The 19,476-nt window shown below is 50.5% G+C and overlaps 1 protein-coding gene across 1 annotated transcript in view; it reads left to right on the top strand.

The window, feature by feature from the left end:
* Positions 1 to 14,723: 14,723 nt before the first annotated feature.
* ERBB4 (erb-b2 receptor tyrosine kinase 4) overlaps positions 14,724 to 19,476 on the top strand; it is a gene marked incomplete at its 5' end in the record, with an annotated part of 635,614 nt that continues 630,861 nt past the window's right edge. The window contains one exon of the mRNA XM_082001544.1: positions 14,724 to 14,817. Coding sequence (XP_081857670.1) covers positions 14,724 to 14,817 — 94 coding nt within the window. The remainder of the gene's footprint in view (positions 14,818 to 19,476) is intronic.

The following is a 19,476-nucleotide window of genomic DNA, read 5'->3' as shown; positions in this document are numbered from 1 at the left end:
AGCACTGCAAAAGAAATACTAAGATGAATACAGTCGATTACCTTACCTTCATCCTTCAGAGCATTGGGCTAACCTCAGCTTCTGAACAACTCTGCCTACAAAATAAGTTTTATTGGACGAAACAAGAGCAGAAGGCTCTGCAGCCAACAGTGACCAAGATCAGTTGCCTCTGTAAAACAGTTTCAAGCCTCTTGGCTTGAGACTATGTCGTTAGCTTGTGTCGGTGACTGATTTGTGGACTATTTATTGTACACACACAGTTTACTCCATAATCTGTTTTCTTCCCGTTGCCAGCGTATTGCACAGTAATGCGTTGCAGCTAATACTGAACAAAGCTTCGACTTGTGCAGAAACGCCTTTTGACTTCTTTGCTTGACATTTATTTTCTTATCAGGAATGAGTCCGGGAGAGCCCAGTCTCTCGACAAAACCCTACCAGTTGTTCTTCCTACTGGAAGGCCTTGGTCCTCAGCTCACTGGCGATGCCCTGCCAAGATTGTGGTTTAAGCACCATCCAGTTGGAGACATTGTGGAGGGGCAGCAACGGCATCCGACGAGCGGAGGGTTGCTGAAGGAGAAAACGAAACGTGCACAGAGCCGGAAGTCACAAGTCTGCAACCAGCAGGTAAAACTTGAAGCTCAGAGTTTTTCAATAAGTCCTGCAGATCAGGAAAAAACTGAGGTGGAGAGATGGAAACATCATTGTGGATAACTTACTGTTAGGCTGGGAGCATCCGAGTGCAGCTCGCACTTGTACCTGCCTGTTTTATTTCCAGCTCATGAATCCGAGCTGTGCAACAGAGATGGCTGTATGGTCAATTTTCAGTAGCATCTTGCATCTGCCTTTTTTTTTTTTTTTTAAAAAAAAAAGTGCCTGAGGTGCCCAGGGAGTTATTTACTTGAAAGGTGAATCCAGGAATTGCTTGTACAGAGGAGAACTGCAGGTCTGGAGCTCAGGGGGCACAGCTAAATGCTGGGAATGAGCGTGTTTTGTTTCCAGCACGTGGAAACTGAAAACCCACCCACCTTTTGGTATGGACGCGATAGGTATGCTGGGGCCAGGTAATGTGCGTGAGCTGGTGGGAATGAACCTGGGCAGAAGAGCAACCTCCCAGCCCTCCATGGCACGGCCAAAGTCGGGTTTGGACCCCGTGGCCAGAAAGGCAGGGAGAAGGATGGGCAATGCCACGGGGGCCTTTTACCCCTTCTTGGTGCCAGGGTGAAGGAGCAGGGAGACCACACTGCATTTTTTTCCCCCAGCCACATCTGCTGCCCACACACCCTGAGCCATCCTTCAGGCACCTGGGCAGCACCCAGCTCGGCTTTCCCAGGCACCCGCAGGTCCTGCTGCCTTGTCACCCACTGAGGACACCTGCCCCGGGCAAACGTCTCCTATACCTGGGCTTAGTGCTGACTCGATGTTACCAAGGGAAGTTCTTCCCTGTTAAGAAGGAAAACCATTTCTTTTCAGTTTGCGTGGCAAGGTCGAAGCAAGGAGAACGCGCGTCGGGAGCAGTCGACGCGATGACGTGCTCTTCTGCATGTATGGTTTTTGCGTGGGTGTAACCCTGGGGAGAAGGCGGCATCGCTCGGTCCGGCGCGGAAGCGGGGTGTTGCACTGTGCCAGGCGTGGGTGCCTCGGCTCTCCCCTTGGTTTCGTGCCCCCCTGTACGGGCGACGAGCGGCTGGGGAGCAGCAACCGGACCCGCCCGCGGCCTGGGGAGCGGGCGAGGGCTGCGGGCGGCTGGATCCCCGCTAGAGAACGGGGCGCCCCCCCCCCCCAGCCGTGCTAGAGCCGTAGCGGGGGTAAAGCCCGGATTTTAGGCCGGGGCTGCCCGCGCGCCCCCGCAGACGTTCCGCCCGGCAGCGGCGGAGCCGGCAGGGGGCAGTGTTGTATCGCAGGAGGCGGCGGGAGCGGGCGGGCCGCGCCGGCGGCATCGCGGGCCGTCTCCGGCAGCGCGGTGCGTGTTTGTGGTGCCGAGCAGGGAACTTCGCAGCACGGAGCAGTTGCAAAAGCCTCCCCCCGCGCCCCACTTTTTTTTCCTTTTTTTTTTTTTTTGGTGGGACCACCCAGGCCTTCCAGCGGCGCTTACGGAGCACCCGAGGGCTGGAGGGTGACCGTTTATCAGCTGAACATCCCCAGAATCGGTGGCTCACGGGTGGGCGGGTGCCCCAGTCAAGATGCCCACGATGTCCCACCACATCCTATGCGCTCCGCTGCGCGGCGGCCACCTCTGCTGCGTGCCCGCTGGGGTGACCTGCTGGCCGTCAAGTGGCTACACCACAGGTTTTCCCTGGTTTAAATAGAAAAAAGCTTCATTGGTGACAGCAATTTAAACAGGTGGAAACGTGCCGTGTCATTTGCCTTGCGCAGTGCAAAGCTGCCCGTTCCCCTACACCGCTTTGTTTTGTCTCATTTTTCAAATGCTAAGTGATTGCAAATTGTCTTCTCTTATTTGCTTTTCTTTCATTTCCTGAAACCAAAAACTTTCGATAGGTGCAAACTATTGCACCTGAGCGCGTGTGGTAGTGGGCTGCCTTCACCTTGATCTGATGCTGTAGGACAGATGAATGCGCGCTGCAGCAGAGCACTCGCAGATAATTACCTTTCTTTTGTGAAAATTTACTTATCAGTACAAAATGGCATCTCAAGATGGGAAAGCAGGAGCTCAGGTACTTCACCTTTCTTTCACAAGGTCAATGAGGAGATGATGATTTTTCTTCTGCTACAGTAGCAAAGCCACCGGCTCATTTTCAATTCCTCCTCCGTATGACAAGAATATTAAGAGTGGGAGGGAGAGACAAAGTTTTGAGGGACAAGCTCTGCACCTTGCAGCTGATGAAGGGATGTCTACCAAGTGGGGTGGAAGGACAGATCTTGCCAAGGACAGGTCTTGCCAAGATCATAATCTTTTTTAAGAAGAAAGTGAAGTATTTAAGAAGCAAGTGGTCCACCTGTTCTGCCTAGTAAAAAAAAAAAAAATCCATCTCAAAACACGATGGAGGGAATATCTATCTGTCTGTCTCTATCAGTGATGCTAAACTAGCATTTCAGTGGGAGGTGGGCTCAACCCTGGGCAAGTTTTCCAGGGTAGTTAAAAGAAACACGGTGGTATCAGAAAAGCTACTTGCTCCATGTGCCCGTGGCTTTGTTAAGCATGGAGATCAGCAGAAGTGAATATATAACATTTGTCTTTACACCTGAGCCTGTGAAGAGAGGATGGGTTTAATGACTTGTTTGTTTGGTTGTTTGTTTGTTTTTTAATTGAAATCCATCTTTGTTAGGTATCTCGGGGTTTACAGTGACTAATACCTTTCCATAACACATCTGTCTATCAATAGAGACAACTATGTTTACAGGGCAACATTTTTCACCTGCTTGTCAGTGTGTCAAGCACCAACAAAACACAGTCTCCTTCTGAATCCCACAGATAATCACTCATTTATTTAAACATCGTGTGGTAGCAGTAACAGTATCGGAGATGGGTTGGCACAGCCATCCTTCTGCGTATCTGTGGAGAGCTGGAGATGTTCAGAGCATCTACCAGAGAGGTGCCACCAGTTAAGAGGGAAACCCTTCTTGGCACTGGGGTCTTTTTTTTTCCTTCTTCTTTTCTTTTTTTTCTTCTTTTTCTACAGATACACTTAAAAAAGAAAAAAAAAAAAGCTAGCTGTCTATTAAGGAGCTGGTATAATGTTGACAGTGGTGCTTTTTGACATAATCTACTTAATGTCACACAGCAGAACAGCCTTTCGATTCACATCTCTCTTATACGCAGTGGCGGCAAAGGTTCCCCTCGATATTGCAACCCTCTTGTTTCATTTCTGAGGGAGGTTTATTCATAACGAAGGAGGAAAAATTGATCAGCCGATCCACAGAAGGCAAAAAGCACGTTAGGGGATAAGTCACGAGAATTAAGATGGGCAGACAGATTTCTACAACTCATATACGTAAAAATCTGTGTGTGGTAGACTTTCGCTGTGTTAAAGGTCCCATCAGTTTAGCTGTATTTCTCCGACCCACATAAATATTTCTGTCCATTGGAAAAGAAGGAATTTTCATTTTTCATAAAAGCTCTACAGTGATCCTATTATTAAAAACAGAGGGGAAAGATATATCGGCAAGTCAAAGCAGTTGCAGCCACATAGTTGTTTTCAATAATCCAGTGAGTCACTACATCCGAACAGCCTTTCATTTCTCCCTGTGGTTCAGACTAAATTGTTTATTAGAATTTTTGTGCATTATTTAAAATAAAAAGAAAAAAGGAAATTGTGGCTCTTTATTTTAAAAACTGCTGCAATAAAAATTCAGATTATTCAAATTTATCAAGTGCATTGTATAAGGCAGTAACCACAGCTATTTTTTCTTAATGCCACAAGATATTCGCTGGCTTTTCCATCTCATTCACGGTCATAAATAAGCAAGCTGTTTTCAAGACATTGCTACAGGGAGGAAAAATATTATAAAAATGAAAACTTGATCCAGCCAATGGCTGGAATTGTAATGAAAGACCTAAGTAGAAGGTAAACACCAGCTTAACGTAATTATTTAAACCTAATTCTTGAAAAGTGATGCATAATAGCTGCAAAGGGGATCTGTACTTCATTGTCGAGGTGTGGAATAGCAACATAGCTATATGCATGCGTAGCTATAGCACAGACGAGAGCGCCAGATCAGACAAGCACAAATAAATATTTGAGATATTTCACTATTTCCTCTCATTGCAGGGTAAAACATCATATCAGGACCAATAGCTCAGGTGCCTTTTGGGACTCTGCAGCAGCCCCATCACCTTGATCCATGCCTGTGGCTTTTCCCCTGCCACCTGAGGGGTCTCTTTCCCATTTACGTGCTGACTCAACTCAATATTTGGATCAGCAAAGCCTCCCAGTCATGCAGGGTGAGGGAGGAAAACAAAGAACAAATGGCTCTTTAAATCACAAAGATAGTGAACTTGGATTTTTTTCTGGAAATCGGACAATTTTAAAATAAAAGAAGGCTGGCTGAAAGCATCCCAGAACTCTACAGGGATTTCTTGTGCCATTTCAAGGGAAGATTCCCTGTGTTCTCAAACGTGTAAATATTGTTTGGGGTTTGTTTTCATTTTGTTTTTTTGCTTGCAAAGCAAATTGAACCTTAGAAGCTTAATTAGCCAGGGGGGGAACATTTAATCTTAAATTCGGTGTCTTCATTAAGTCTTAATTCAAACCTTAGGAGGGAAGCGCGTGACGATTCCCCCCTTGCAGGGTTGGGTGTATTTTGTGGCAGGTTTTTACAGCAGAAGAGGGAAACTACTGAAATGAGGAAAGCTCAGAAAAACTGCCCTGAAGCCAGTAAGTGGTCAAGCGGTTGTATCATGGATAGTGGGATGAGATCCGGACTCGAGTCACCTCTTGCGTGATCGAAGCAGGCTGATTAGGAAATTAAGAGGCCGGTATGGGAGAGTGGGAGGGCTTGGTGGGTTGAAAGGCAAAGATTTTCCTTTCCTACGAGGGTTGGTCCAAATCAAGATGGGGTGTTTTGAGGTTGTTTGTTTTTCTCTTGGGTGATCTTCCAACAATGGTGTTGCTAATTTTACCTAAAAAAGGAAAAAAGTGTACATTTCTGAATTTGGATAATTTTTAGTCTATCTATTAAGATAAATTAAACTGCTATTATTGAACTTGAGATAAATTTCTAAATTAGAGATGGTGGGGGGAAAAAAAATTGAAGGAGAAAACTTAATTAAAACAGGACCTTATATTTCCTTCTGTAAGTGCTTCCATAAGCTAGGAAGTCATGGAGAAATGTGATTTTTCCTATGCTTCCCTTTCAGCTTTTTCATTTGTAAGATGCATCAAGCAATGTCTGTCTGAGGAACGTGCCAGACCCTCTGCACACAGAATAAGGCCCAAAGAGCAGCAGAATTAATTCCTGTGACTGTTCATGTCAAATCTGTTCTCCTGTTCAGTGTTGTCAGGCTGGTGCGACCTTTGTCATAACTTGAAGTAGGTTGGTTTTTTTTTCCTGACTGCCAAATACCCAGAGAATCCGTAACAGAGGTTAAAAACAAATATGAAAATAATAATAATAAAAAACTTCGTAGTACCTAGTACTTGCTAAAAGTTTGTTTTTCTAGTGCACACTCTTAAAAAAAAAAAAAAGGAGAAAGAAAGAAAAAGCAGTGCAAGAAGAGAGCATTCACCTCGCAAATGGCTGGATTCCAGGAAAAAAGAAAAAAAAAAGGAAAAAGGGAAAATTCGGGCGGAGATTTGCATGGCTGCCTGCAGACAAGGCGACGCACTGGCCTGCTGCCTGCTCCTGGCCTGCCAGCGGAAGTTTTGCCCTTGCCTTGGCAGCAGCGCCCTGAAATCCCGCTCGGCTTTGTGCTGCGGCTCCCGGTGGGCTCCGGCCCCGGGAGGAGGCGGGCAGGGGTGCCCGGCGTGTGAAAGCACCCGCGCGTGAGCCGCCTGCCAAGCAGCGCCCGGAGCCCCAGGTACCACCTCGGCATCCGTCGGCACAGCCCTGTCGCCTCTGCTTTCACCACTTAGACGAGGACGTGCGCTTCCGATCGCCAAATTTATAACAGGACGGGTTTTAAATCCTCTTCGGTGCAGCTTGCTAAGTTATTGAGTGCTTCCACTTGCATCGGCAGCTTCGTGACTCCTACAACTACATGGAAAATTAAGAATTAATAGGGTTATTTAACACAGGAACAACAACCTGAAGGGATCTGACTGGGGTAGTCATTCCTACAAATAAACTCAGTATGAGCCTGGGCTCAGCCGCTTATAAGCAAATGGGCTGGTCCCGTGGAAGCGACCCAACGTCTTGTCCTGGGCACATTAACAACCGAGCTTGAAATAATGGTGACTTTTGGAAGCCGATTTTGATAACAAGGCTCGATTTGTAAGGTATTTGGAACTAATAAAGCTATCGCAGCCCTGGGAGTGCCCTTCTTGAGCACAATGGAAACTCTTCTCCAAGGGATTGCTATAGAAACAATGAATTATCAGGCAAACGGGACCATCCGGTAAATTGTGCCAGAACGGGGCTGTGTGCTGATAACGTGGCGGCGTTAATTTTCTCTATTTTGCTATAAGTAGAGCTTGCATTGCCTATAGAAATGTAAAGAGGCAGGTGAGCTGGCACCTTATTATAGACACATTCTGTGCTGTATAAATGAATTTTTCATAGGAAAAGTTTGTACAAAAAAAGGCGTCAGAAACTGCTTCATAAATAATGGTGACTGGGAGCTTCAAACATGCTTCGGGGAATGGGTGGATATCCTTTAGTGCCCCTTAAAATTTTCCAGAAGCAACCCTGAACGTGTTGAAAACAGTGGGGTACTTTGACCCCAGAGGAGAAATCTCAGCCCCGTTATTGTCAGTCTATAGCACACAAAGTGCTGAACCCCAGCTTGTATCACCTTCAAGTTGCGAAATTGAGTCCCCTGTGAGCAAACGCAAACGTAAACGTTATTAGCATGTTGATGTGCTTGCATTGTATGGCTTGAGAAGCGATGTATCGGGACCAGACTGAAGTATGATCCACCAACTACAAGAAGAAACTCTTCTGGTATCAAGCAGGTGACCTCTAGATTGTCTTTACTCTACTCTGCTCAGTGCCAGTTGGGAAGAGGCTCTCTTATTTTTTTAAAAAAGGGAAGACTCGAAATACGGCAGGAAATCATTGAGCTGTGAGGAGTTGGCTGCAGATGTGAGACCCACCACCAGGATCATGAAGAAGGTAGGGGAGAGGTGGGAAAGAAGGTTGAGTGAGAGAGGTCTAGGCAAGAAGATGCTGTATTTGGATGTCATATATGACTGATATGAGAAAAACACAAACACACCCACGTTTTTATATGTGGACAAGGAAAAACAGGGCTTACGCCTTCTACTGAGCTGAGAACCAGAGTGCTTTAAGAGAAGGAGCTGCGAAATGTAGGTGAGGTCCTTGGAAAGCCAGGTTACCAAGGAGGTTGATACATACAGGAGGACCACAAAAAATTTTTAATTGAAGAAACACTATGATGCCCTAATTCAGAGGACCTCGTAGACCTGTCTTAGGTCTCCTTAACTTGAGAGTGTACTTAAATCCTTTTGCTATGAATGAGGCATAAACACGACTAAAACCAAGCATGGTCTAAAATGCTTTCTTGAGCTCAGTCCTTAGTTCCAGAAAATACAGTTATGAAGTCTGTGTTGGGTTGATTACCTATTACTTTTGAAATTTCATGTTTCATAGTTTTTGTATGATCTAATTGGCTCTCTTCTTTCAGGTTCCCAGAATACACTTCTTTGTGCTCCAGGGGGATTTTTGTTACTCCCCAAACAATAATTTGGGGGGGGGGGGAAGACAAACTGGTGCATTGCACCACCCTACAATGGGCCCACTGTTGATGCCGGATTAACTGGCCCCGGTGAATAGCTGAGCTCACATCTCACAGCCCGCCTGGAGCTCCACTCTGCTCTGCCTCTGGGGTTATGATATCATCTCTGAAGTCCTGCAAACACAGCTGAGCTCCACACTGCTCCCATTGTTGGTCCCACTTCTCTGAACGTGGAGCTGGGGATCTCAGCCAAGCGGCAGAGCATCTTCCTTGCAGGGGATGGAGGAGGCAGGGATGCCTCCGTGCCGTGCGCTTTCTCCCCACAGTTCACCATTACGCACAAAGGTGACGTACTTCCAAAGCGCTGCTCACGTGGGGGTGTGCACGTAGATTCTGTATTTATTGTCCTGCTTGTCTATGTGTGAAGGGAAAAGCCTGTACCTATAGAAACCCCTCCATAATTAACGGTCTCTATGTCACTTTGAGGTGGGCTAGTTGGCATTTCCAAGGGTTCCAGCTGTCTGGAGGCGAGATGCCATTTTCTTCTTGCGCAAGATCTCTTGCACGAGGTTTTGCCTGCTCACTGCGCATAAGTAGGGCTGTGCTGGTAGACGAGGGGGTACCTGAGTGAATATTTCCCTCATGTGATGTGTTTGTATTTGTTTCAGGGCTGCTTGCAACTCTTTGCTGGCCCGCTCTGTGCAGAGATGCTCACTTCCAGCTTCATGCACTCTGGCACGTGTTGCCTAATGACCAGGGCTTCTCGTTCGGCGCAGCTGACACGGAGCGTCTCTGTCACCACAGCTGACACATCCTTGCTTTGTTAAACGACATAGGATGCTGCTGTGCAAGGCACAAGTTCTCCCATGCTTTCAGCTGAACAATTTACTCCTGTGATGTATATGTGCTTCTCCAGCCCAGCGAGCAGGAGGAACCTGGAGTTTGTTATACGTGTGCCAGCTTGCCCAGCTCTGTCCCACTTGCCGTTGCAAGAAGCGGTGAAAATAGAGTGATGCATTGACCTAATGGCTTACAAGTATGATTCAAGCCTTCTCTGTGTGACGTCTCGGGAGGTGCTTTGCACTCTTAGATTGCCTGCTGAGGTTCAGCCCAGTGCGGCATATTTTGCTCTGCTACATTGCAACCGTCCCGCCTCTGTGCCATCCCGGGTGTAAGAAAACCCAGGGGTTTGGAAAGCATGTTTGCGGCTGCAAAATGCAGTATTTTCTGCAAATCAAATGCTCATCAGCGACTGGGAACGTAACCAAAGAGTTGGAGGAGGAGAGGAGGAAATGATGCTTGATCCCACAGAAACCACAAACCCAATTTCACATAAAAGGCAATTAGCCAGGCACTCATTTGGTTAGGGTGGCTGTGCTACTTTGTAAAACGTGACCTTTTAATGAGCTTGGGTTTAGATCTGGGGATTGGATCTGAGTTTCTGCTAGTCTGCACTGGCAAAGCAAAAGCACCGGCGATAAATTATCATCAGGAGAGGGGAACAGGGGTGAAGCAATCGTCGAAACTGGCTCTGTGCATGCCCAAGTCCCACTCTGCACAATGGGACCATACGCTCGACCCCATGCCATCACGCTCAGCCTCCCTCCCAACGCCACCAGGATGCTGTGGCATCTGTGGACTGGCAGCGCTGACTCAGGTGAACAGTCCCGTGCTCGCTCCCTGCCGCTGCGCTCTCCCAGATATTTCACAACTAGGTATAAAAATCCCCGAGTTAGACGTTTGTGGCTGCAGTCCCTGCAAGGGGAAGCAGTAAAAAGACACAAGTCTTTATGTCCTGAACCACAAAAAGACTTTTATTGCTTTTATTTTTTTTACTTTTTTTTGATGTAACTGTCTCACCCTTAAATATCTAGTCCCTTTCTAACAGTCCCGTGGAAGTGGCAGGGCTCAGGTATCTAGCGGCAGTGCGCTCTGCGCTCCACGGGTTAAATGTGCTGCTTTGCAAGAGGACCAAGATGTTCACCAGCTCCCCAAATCCCCACTTGCCCTGGCACAGGTGATCCTCATCTCAGAGAGGGAAGGAGGGCAGCAGCAAGCTGCTGCCGGCGCGGTCCAGCACGCTCTCCCATCCTTCAGCTTTCTGGGGTTTTTGGGGGGTTATTCCATCACTCGGAGTATTCCCTGTCCTTCTGTTTGTGTCTTACCCTGCTGAGACAGTCACGGGAACTGCTGCTCCTTCGGGGGAGAAAAAAAACCCCCAGGGGCTGCTCTAACTGAAATAGGGATTTAGGAGTTTGACTCTAGGCATATATATGTAAGGATATTGCCCAATTATTTCTTCATTTTTATTAATTACCATTAGTCATTTATGGCCCCTTTTTAATTCAACCTCTCAAGGAAAATATTACTTTAGAAAAAAAAAGTAATTTCATGAACAATTAGCAAAAGCTATGGCTGCACCATAAAAGAGAAATACCTGGGGAAAAGAAATGTTTCACATCGACCAGGGCACGCAAGTTGTCAGGTGGATGGAAAGCCAGCCACGATCCTAATGAAAGGGTGATGCTGGAGAGGGTGATTCGGGCAGGGGGAAGGACGCAGTGTGGCATTGCTGGGCTCGTATCAGGCCTGCTGTTCATTACCAGCTTTATTAATGATTTGGAAGCAATGGGAAATGTTGTGTTAATTACATCAGAAAGCGACACTACATTGGGAAGAGCTGAAGCCAGCAGTGAGAGCAGAAGAAAGAGTGGCGAGAGATGCAGGGAGGTTGAAGATGGGAGCAGAGGGCGGGGGATACCACAGCAGGATTTCATTTGATTAGGGCTCTGGGGCCTTTCCTATGGTTTTCCCCCGATAAAAGAGCACCGATAGCATTTGTAGATGTGGAGGGGGCCCACGAGATGTCAGACAGGAGGGTCTGGTTTGAGGCAGGCACCCACGAGAAGCCTTCCTGCTGCCCTTGAGTGGAGGGATGGAGCCTTGCCTGTGGTATCGGACAGGCAGGGTCAAGGCAGAACAAAATCCATCAGCTCAGGGCAGGTGGCTGATTTAAGAAGTCCTGCCTGCCTCTAGATTATATAGCAGAGCTCTATAATGTTTTTAAAAGAAAACTGTAATGCTGCAAAAGTTAAGCATGACTCTGCCTGCTGTGCAGCTGAACAGAAGAAAACAGGAAAAAAGAAGCCTAAATCCAGATAAATTTAGAAATTGCATTTAATGATAATCTAGAGTAACCATAAGACAAAACCGAGAGAGTGACCTGCCGTGAGCTGTCAGGGAGGAAACCCTCTGCCCACCGGATGCCACTATTGCTCAACATTAAATCACATGGAGAAAACTCCTGTGGCAAGAGAATATTTGGTACTTAAAGACAACCAGTGCTTCAGCCACCCCAACACCGCCCCTTTCAGCAACGCTCTTCCAACCTATTTGGTCGTGGAGTTAAATCTTTTTGCGACATGTCGTCCCAGCAGTAGGCAAAGGTGGCAAAGCCAAGGACAAAGGACTGCATAAAATTTTACTTTTACTAAGCGAGCCCTAAAAAAGCCCAACCAGAGTTTTATTGCGCAGCTCCTCGAGCTGACAGTCTCCATTAACCATCGGCTAATACTGCAGAGTCAGAGCAAACCTGGTGTCACGGCCCTGCGTTATTAGAAAGCGTCCTTCGTCCCAGCAAAAGACCTCAGGGTGAGAATATTTTGCATGAAGAGACACTGGCATAAGAGCTGAACCTCTTGGCTGTGCATTGCAGTCGATGTGGCGTGCGCCGTCCCTCCACGCTGCAAATAAATCTACAATTTCTCAGCTGGGTGCCTTTGGAAGCCACATGCTAATACGCTTATACAGGAAGAGAGAACAGACAAGGTTCAAATAAAGAGCTCATGTAATAAATAAACATGAGGTCAGTACGGGAACAGCAATAATTGCTTTGTATGACAAGATTTGCATAGCAAACATTTGTGATTAATGTACAGCCAACGTTAGGTAAGGAGCCTTCGCTATCGTTGCTCCATCTGCACCTTCCAATCGTGAAGGTACAGCAGCTCCAGCCAGAGCAATTAGTCACTGTTTACTGAAAGGCAGATAGAGCAAAATTTTTCTAGTTCACTATTTGAGCAAGTTTCATCCCGCAGCCTCCCATCGGATACATTTCTGCGACAGGAAGGAATTACACTTTTTTTCCTGGGGCTGGCGAGGAGGGATGATCAGCACTTGCTGCTGATCCTGTCGGCAAGGGCACAGGCTGGCTCCCGGCTGGGCTCACGCAAGTTTCTCACAGAAAACTCTAAGCAAGACGTTAAAGACCCTGCAGGTCAGGACTCTGCTTGCCCACTGCCGTTTCTTTCTCCTGCCTCTGTGCTGGCCAGCGGAATTGCCACTTTGCCACCCCGATGCACGCTGAGCTGTCGCGGGGCGGCAAGATGCAGTGCCGAGGGCAATAAACCTTGTTCTTTACAGCCTCTTTTCTGCAGAGCCCAGCTAATTCTTTTCAGCTAAAACTCATGACTCTTTGGAGAAAGAACTGTAACCCGACATGAAATACTGTTTTGATTTGGGGATTTTATTTTTTTTTAAAGAAGAGTGAGCCTCCACCTTTGCTGGAGAAGAGGCAGTTTGGCAGGCTGGGCTGGGGTTGATCTTCTTGAGGTTAATTCCTATGGGAAAACTCTGCAGAGTTGGAGACAGCTGGAGGGAAGATGCTTGTTGCCGTGCTCTTCCACTAAATCTGCTCAGGGGTGCTGGGGAAAGCTGTTGGGGTCACTGGGAGAGGAGTGCTCCAAGAAGCATTGCATAGACCAGAAAGAAAGGGGAGAGGACTGCTCCTTCATGTTCAGGAGCTCCATAAGGGCTGGATTGGGGTGGCAATCTGGAGGAGGCAGCAAAAACTTACCTCAGAGCACACATTTCAGGCAAACAAAATGAAGAACTGAAGATGCTTCTATGTTCTTCTCTCGTGCACTTGCAGAGTTCAGTTCAGCTCTGCTGAGGCTCTGGGGATGCCAATCAACTCGTCAAGAGTGATAAATGGCAGCTGCTGTCTCAAACCTGTGATGAGATGTTGAGATTTTCGGTCACAGTCTTGCTGAGGCAAGCCTTGCCGAGACACCAGTCCCCTCGGTCTGTTAGGGAGGATGTCTGTGTTGGCATGTTGCTGCTGTGCCGGGGTGGACGCAGCGGTGGGCGACAGGGAGGTGGATGCTGTGGCAGCTTGGCTGGTGCTTGCAGCTGTCCCCACCTGGGTGCATCTAGGAGGTGCCATCAGGCTGGCAGGAGCCATTAAAATGGCGGATACTTCACGCACAGGTGGGAGATGCCACCCCACAGCTTGGTGGGTGGGCTGGAAAACATGGCTGCTCATCAGCCGCTTCAGCGCGAAGTCCACCTGCCATGTTGGAGCATGAGCTCCGGGGTGCCACCACCCTGCCCCATGGCCCTTAAGGAGACCTCGTCCTCCTTTCCACTTCTTCCCCGCCAAAGCCTTCCTTGTCGCCCCACCTGAGTGCCCACAGCCCCCAAATTTACCAGGGGCCGGCTGTCCCGCATGGCACCCTGGCGCTGGGAGCAGGGTATGGGGTCTCAGGGGGGTCGTGGTGAGCAGGGAGCAGGGCGATGTGCCCTGTCAGGACCAGGCGTTGGGGGAAGCCCAAAGCGGAGAGGGGCCTGAGGCGCTTCACCTGCCCGCGCCCGGTGCCGCTGCCGGGGCGGGCTCTGCCCAGCGCGAGCTCTCCGCCGCTTGCTCGAGCGCCTGCCTCCGCCATTCGCCGGGGGCTCCCCACCCCGTGGCTGTTTCGGGAGGCGTCCCTGTGCCCCGCCGGCTGCGCGCTTCCCTCGGCGGCCTGCCGCTCCCCGCGGGCCACGCACCTCGGCAGGCACGCGCCCGGCGGGGATCGCTGCAAGCTGCCACGCACACGCACAGCTACCCGCAATTTTTTCTGTTTGTTGGGTGTTGTTTTTTTTTTTCTTGCACGGGAGAGCAGGCGGCGCGCGGCGGCGCCCAGTTTTCGCGCCGCGAAGGGACGGCGCGCGCACCTGCCCCCCGGCTTTGCAAAGGGGCGGCGGGAGCGCCGGCAGCCGCGCGCGCGCCCGCCCCCGCCGCCCCGCGCGGCTCCGCAGGTGCGGAGGGTGGGGTGTGAGGCGGCGCGGGGCGGGGCGGTCCCGCGCGGCGCCGGCCCCCGCCCGCCCCCTCGCTCCGTCCCGCCGCCGCTCCTCCTCCCTCCTCCTCCCGCTCCCTCCGCTCCGCTCCGCGCGTGCTGGCGGCGCAGCGCCCCGCGGCCGGTAGCGGCGGCCGCCCCGTCAGTGCCGCGGCGCACCCGCGGAGGGGCGGCGCCGGGGGCGGCGGCTCGGCGGCGGCAACTTTTGGGAGCCGGCGGCGGCAGCGCGGAGGCTGCGCGGGGGATGGCGGCGCTGAGGCAGCGGCGGCGGCGCTGAGGCAAGCGGCGGCGGCGCGATGCCGGCGGCGGCCGGGGGGCTGCTGTGGTGGAGCTGCTGCGTGCTGGCGGCGGCGGCCGGGGCCCCGCGGGCCGCCGCGGCGGCGCAGGCAGGTGGGTGAGCGGCCCGGTCCGCGGTGAGGGGCAGAGAGGAGGAGGGAGGGTGGAGCGGCGCCCTCCCGCCAACTTCTCGGCGGGGCTGCGAGCGGAGGGTCCCCGTCCCCTGCGCGGGATGCGGGAGTTTGTTGGGGTCCCGCGGAGAGGCGGCGGCCGCAGAGCGGCCGGCCCTTTGCCGCGGATCCTCCGTGCAGCCCGTCGCTTGCAGCCAGCGGCGTGGCGACACCCCTTTACTTCTATTAATTATTATTAATTATTGTCATGGCTATCAACGGCAGCCGGGCTGGGGGCCTCCCTCCGAGCCCTCTCCCGGGGGCGGCAGCGGCTCCCGCCGTCCCCGCGCAGGTGCCGCTGCCGCCCTGACGGGGCCGCGCGCTCCGAAACTTCGCGCGGCGCCGGGCGGAGGAGGGCGAGCCCTCCCCTACACCTATACGTGCTGCCTATAAGGTGTGTCCGGCCGCCGCACGTAAACACGGGTCCGAGTCTGTTTGCGCACGGCGGGGAGGTGGGGGGGCGGGTAGGAGAAAGCGAGCAGGCGGCTTGGAAGTTAAACCCAGAAAAAGGAGAGTTTTTTTTCTTTCGGGTCTGCCCTGATTTTTTTAACTTTCTGGAGGGAAACTTGCAGCGCTGGTTTGATGTTTGTTTTTTTTTTCCCCCTCCCCTTTGGCATGGGAGCAGCGCGCTCCGCCGCCGTAGGACGCGGCTGTGCCGGTGTAGTCGCGCGGGGAAGGCACCGGGATCGCATCGCGCTTCTCGGGAGCCTTGGCTGTGAATAAAACATGAAAAGGAAATCTCTTCCATCTTCGTAACTTTTTTCCCCCTCCTTCCCTTACTACACCCCCCCCGGTGATGCGAAAGTTCTGATGTTTGGGCGGTATTGGTGCAACAACTCCTCATTCGCACGATTCGGTTTATATTTTGGGGCTTTATGTAACTGAGAGGATGGTACGTTTGATGAGAAGCAAAAGCAGCGTGTCCCGGCTTTGCTTGCCTGGTTAGGCTTTGCAAGGCGGTTTTTGGTCGTGGTGCACAGTTTACTTTTTCTGCATGTGATTCTTTCCTAATCCTTGAAATCTGGAGGGGTGAGGCGCTGGGCTGCTGCTTTCTCTTAGGTTTTCTTTTCCTGCGGTTTGACTCGGTAGATCCCAGCTGCAGGAGTGGTTCTATTCCTCGTTTCGCAGGCTCTGGCTTGCTGGACCTTCTTGCCTGCCTCCCTGTTTACACGCAGCCTGTCTCTTCCCCGACTCGGTACTTTTCTGTCCCAGACTTTCCCCGTAGCCAGCCCCGATTTTGGGCAGCAGCTCTCCAGCCCTCCTTCCCACCGCCCGGACCTGGGCAATCACAAAGACTCTTCCTTGCTGGATTTATACCCTGGTGAAAATAAAAAGCATCGGTCCACAGGGTTGCTCGCCTACCTTCCTGCCGCCTCCGGGGAAGCCTCCCGGATCTGTGCTGCAGAAAAGCCTCTGTGCTCTGCACTGTGCAAAAAAAGAAAGTACGTTTATTAAAATAACGGGGTTGGAGTGACATTTTCTATTTGGAGGGATTTGGGCGCTACTGTGGGCGGTTGGCAACTATTAATGATTGACTCTTGCTGCTTGCTGAAATAGCAAGGCAGGCTGGACAGGTGAGCCTTGATTTGCAGATATGTAGGACCCCCTCAGAATTTGTGCTCTCCTGGCTTTTGGGGGCATTAGGATGGGGCTCTGTCTGCTGCCTTCGTTTCAGTGCATCAGGGGAGATGACGATGCCTTTGCTCGTGCAAGTGAGCTGTTGGCCAAACTTTTGATTTCATTATCCCAGGTCTTGGTTCGTTGGTTAAGATGCAAATGTGTGAATACATTGGGGTTTTTCGATTTCTTCTAGCTCCATGCTCGGGCATATGATGTTTGCATTGCACAGCTCAGCCAGGGTCACGTGAGCCAAACAGCTTGGGCTGTTACCTGGAAGCTGGCAAGTCTTTGTTCTGCTTGGAAATAGCTGATAAATTAACTCCTTTTTCTGATATATGGGGCTGTCGACTTGTTAAATAATTACAACCAAATTAACTTAGTGCTGTTTGAAGTATTCAAATGCTCTGAGAAATTAACTGTACTTCAAATATTCTTGTAGTGTATTTCTTATTTTTTCCAGTGAGGAGCATGTTCGGGCTGATGTTTGTGTAAGTCTTTAATTTCATGCTGCTGCTCCTCTCCAGGCCATGTTGGATAGGACATGCCACATGCCTTCAACGAGATGCAGCTCCTCTCCTTTGCAGCAGCCCTCCTTGGCACCTCTCCCGTTTATTCCGCCACGATGTCTATTTGATGGTTAAAATTAGGCATAGCTCCGAGTGCCTTTGCAAAGGCACGATAAATATTGACTGGGAGTTTCAGCCTGTAGCTGCCATCGGATGACTCAGTCCCTGCAAAGGGGACGTCCTGTCTCGGCCCTTATACTGAAGGGGAGTGGGTGCTGTTAAGGACCCTGTGTCCCTCCCGGGAGTCCTGCTCCCTCCTGTGCATGCCTGGCTTCAGGGCTGTGGTGTGGGGGTCTGTTGGTGGGTGTCTCTGCATGGTAGCCATGGCTGGCTGCGACTATCCCTGTGTGTCCCGCGAGGGCATTGCGAGCCAGGGCTGCTGCAGGGCAGAGGAGGCTGGGTCTGATCCTCCTCGTCAGGGCATCCCCATGGAGTCTGGGACAGGTTTGGCACTGGGTTGCACTGTGCAGCCTGCATGCATGCACCTGCCCTGCCGATACCAGCACTGCAAAGTGCCTGAGTGAGTTAGTTGTGACTTTTTTCTTTTTTTTTTTTTTTAAAGAGATGGTAATTGATGTATATGTTTTTGGATTCTGGCACTATGAGCTGCACTTGTAATTAACATGAAAACAGTAATAATAAGGACCTGAAGCACATGCCTATGAGTAAACCAAATGAGACTTGGCATTTTAGCAGCTCATGAAGGGAGAAGCCCTTGTGAACCCCCACGGTAGCGAAGCGGGACGGGTAGCAGGGAGAGCCACGTTGGGTCCCCTGCGAGCGCAGCAGCGGAGGGCCCAGCACCCTGCGGGTGTGCCAAGCTGAGCTGCGAGTGCTACCTTGCACTCCTGACCTTAACTTGTAATGCTGAGTTGTTCTGAAACATGCCCTTAGTTTTCTAGCAGCATATTAGCCACAGCCCTTAATTTAGCTAAATGTTTTCTTCTAGTTTTCAGGGGATGTTAGAATTATTTTTTTTAATTAAGTAAATTTAAGCAAACCACAGCAAGTTCACTTGCACTGTATGTGAAAGTGCAGCCTGTCATCAAGAGCATGCACACGTTCAAAGGCTTTTTGGAAAAACAGCTTTCTGCAAGTCGCTGTCAGAGCTGGCAAGCTGCTGGGGTGGGTTGGGAGCCTTTGCTGTGGGGCGCGATGGGGCGTGGGGCAGTGTGCCCGCAGCCTTGCTGTGTGAGCATCTCTAGGTGGCAGCAGCCCCCAGGAGCTCCCAGGAAGCAGGATGCGCAGCCCAGAGTTGGAGATGTGATTCCTCAGGCTCTGGTCCTGCTGCTCGGAACCCCTTTCCTGGGCCGGGGAGCAGTTTTGGGTGCCTAGAGGGGAAGGGGGGGTGCAGGGCATCGGCTGGCCCTGGAGTTCTGTCCCCACCTTCAGAGACCTCGCTTGCAGGATCGGGGAGGTGTAATAATGCCCTGGGAGGGTAACTGAAACACTACGAAGTGCTTCAAATGAGCAACCAAAGAAGCTCAGGTGACTTCAAGGAGGAGTTAAGTATTTGATCATACTCGCAGGAGCTTAAAACCAGGAGTGAATTTCTAGGTTTATATTCTAGAGGACTCGTTAAGCTAACCAGTCAGTCAGGACCAAACTGATGACTGGGCACTGAAGGTGAGCAAGTTCAAACTAGAAATTAAGTGCATGCTCCTAATAGAGTAGTAACTTGTGGCAAGTTAGGAAAGGAGAAAGAAGATACTCTATCACTCAGCACCATTAACTCAGATCAGATAGTCTGTGTAAAACACATGTGCTTGCTCAGAAGGAAGGTGTAGTGCATAGGTTTCTTTTTTTTTCTTTTTTTAAATGTCCATTATAGTCCTTTTCTCAAAATGCAGGTGCTTTGGCATCACAGCGAAGCCTCTCCTGGTTGCTTTAGGACAGTAAAGGTGAGCTGGCGTGCAGTGGTTAGGATGGGGAAATATGATGGTTCCCTGGAAGCTTCTAAACTTGCTTTATGTCCAGCCTGGGCAGATAGGGGTTTAATGCCATGCAACCAGATCTTTATGCTCTTAAGGCTACTGGTAAGCAATGGCAGCTGTGCAGGAACAGCTAAGCCAGGTCTGCCCGCGTGGACTCCGCTGCTCTCAGCGCACGGAGGCAGTTTTGCTGGGAAGGGAGTCGGGGCTTGTTCCTGGGATTTACTTCTTGCTGTGGCGTGAGCAAAGGCAGGAGGAGGTGACCTCGGCTGGGCTGCTTCCTGTGCGTCACACTTGTGCCGAGAAGTCCTTGCGGTGTGCTGCTGTTTTCACCGATTTAAAGGTTTTCCTTTTGCAAACAAGCGCAGGCTGCTGGTGGATTTTATGTGTGCCCACGTAGCTGAAGCTGAATTATCCCGTGGGAGCACTGGAGCCTGTCAAAGATCCATCATTTCAGAAACTGTAGTTAATGTTTGTTTAGTGACT

The sequence above is a fragment of the Phaethon aethereus genome, assembly GCF_964289735.1.
Source record: "Phaethon aethereus genome assembly, chromosome: 6".
NCBI lineage: Eukaryota > Metazoa > Chordata > Aves > Phaethontiformes > Phaethontidae > Phaethon > Phaethon aethereus.
The sequence above is the reverse complement of the archived record's forward strand: the minus strand, read 5'-3'. Positions and strand labels throughout refer to the sequence as shown.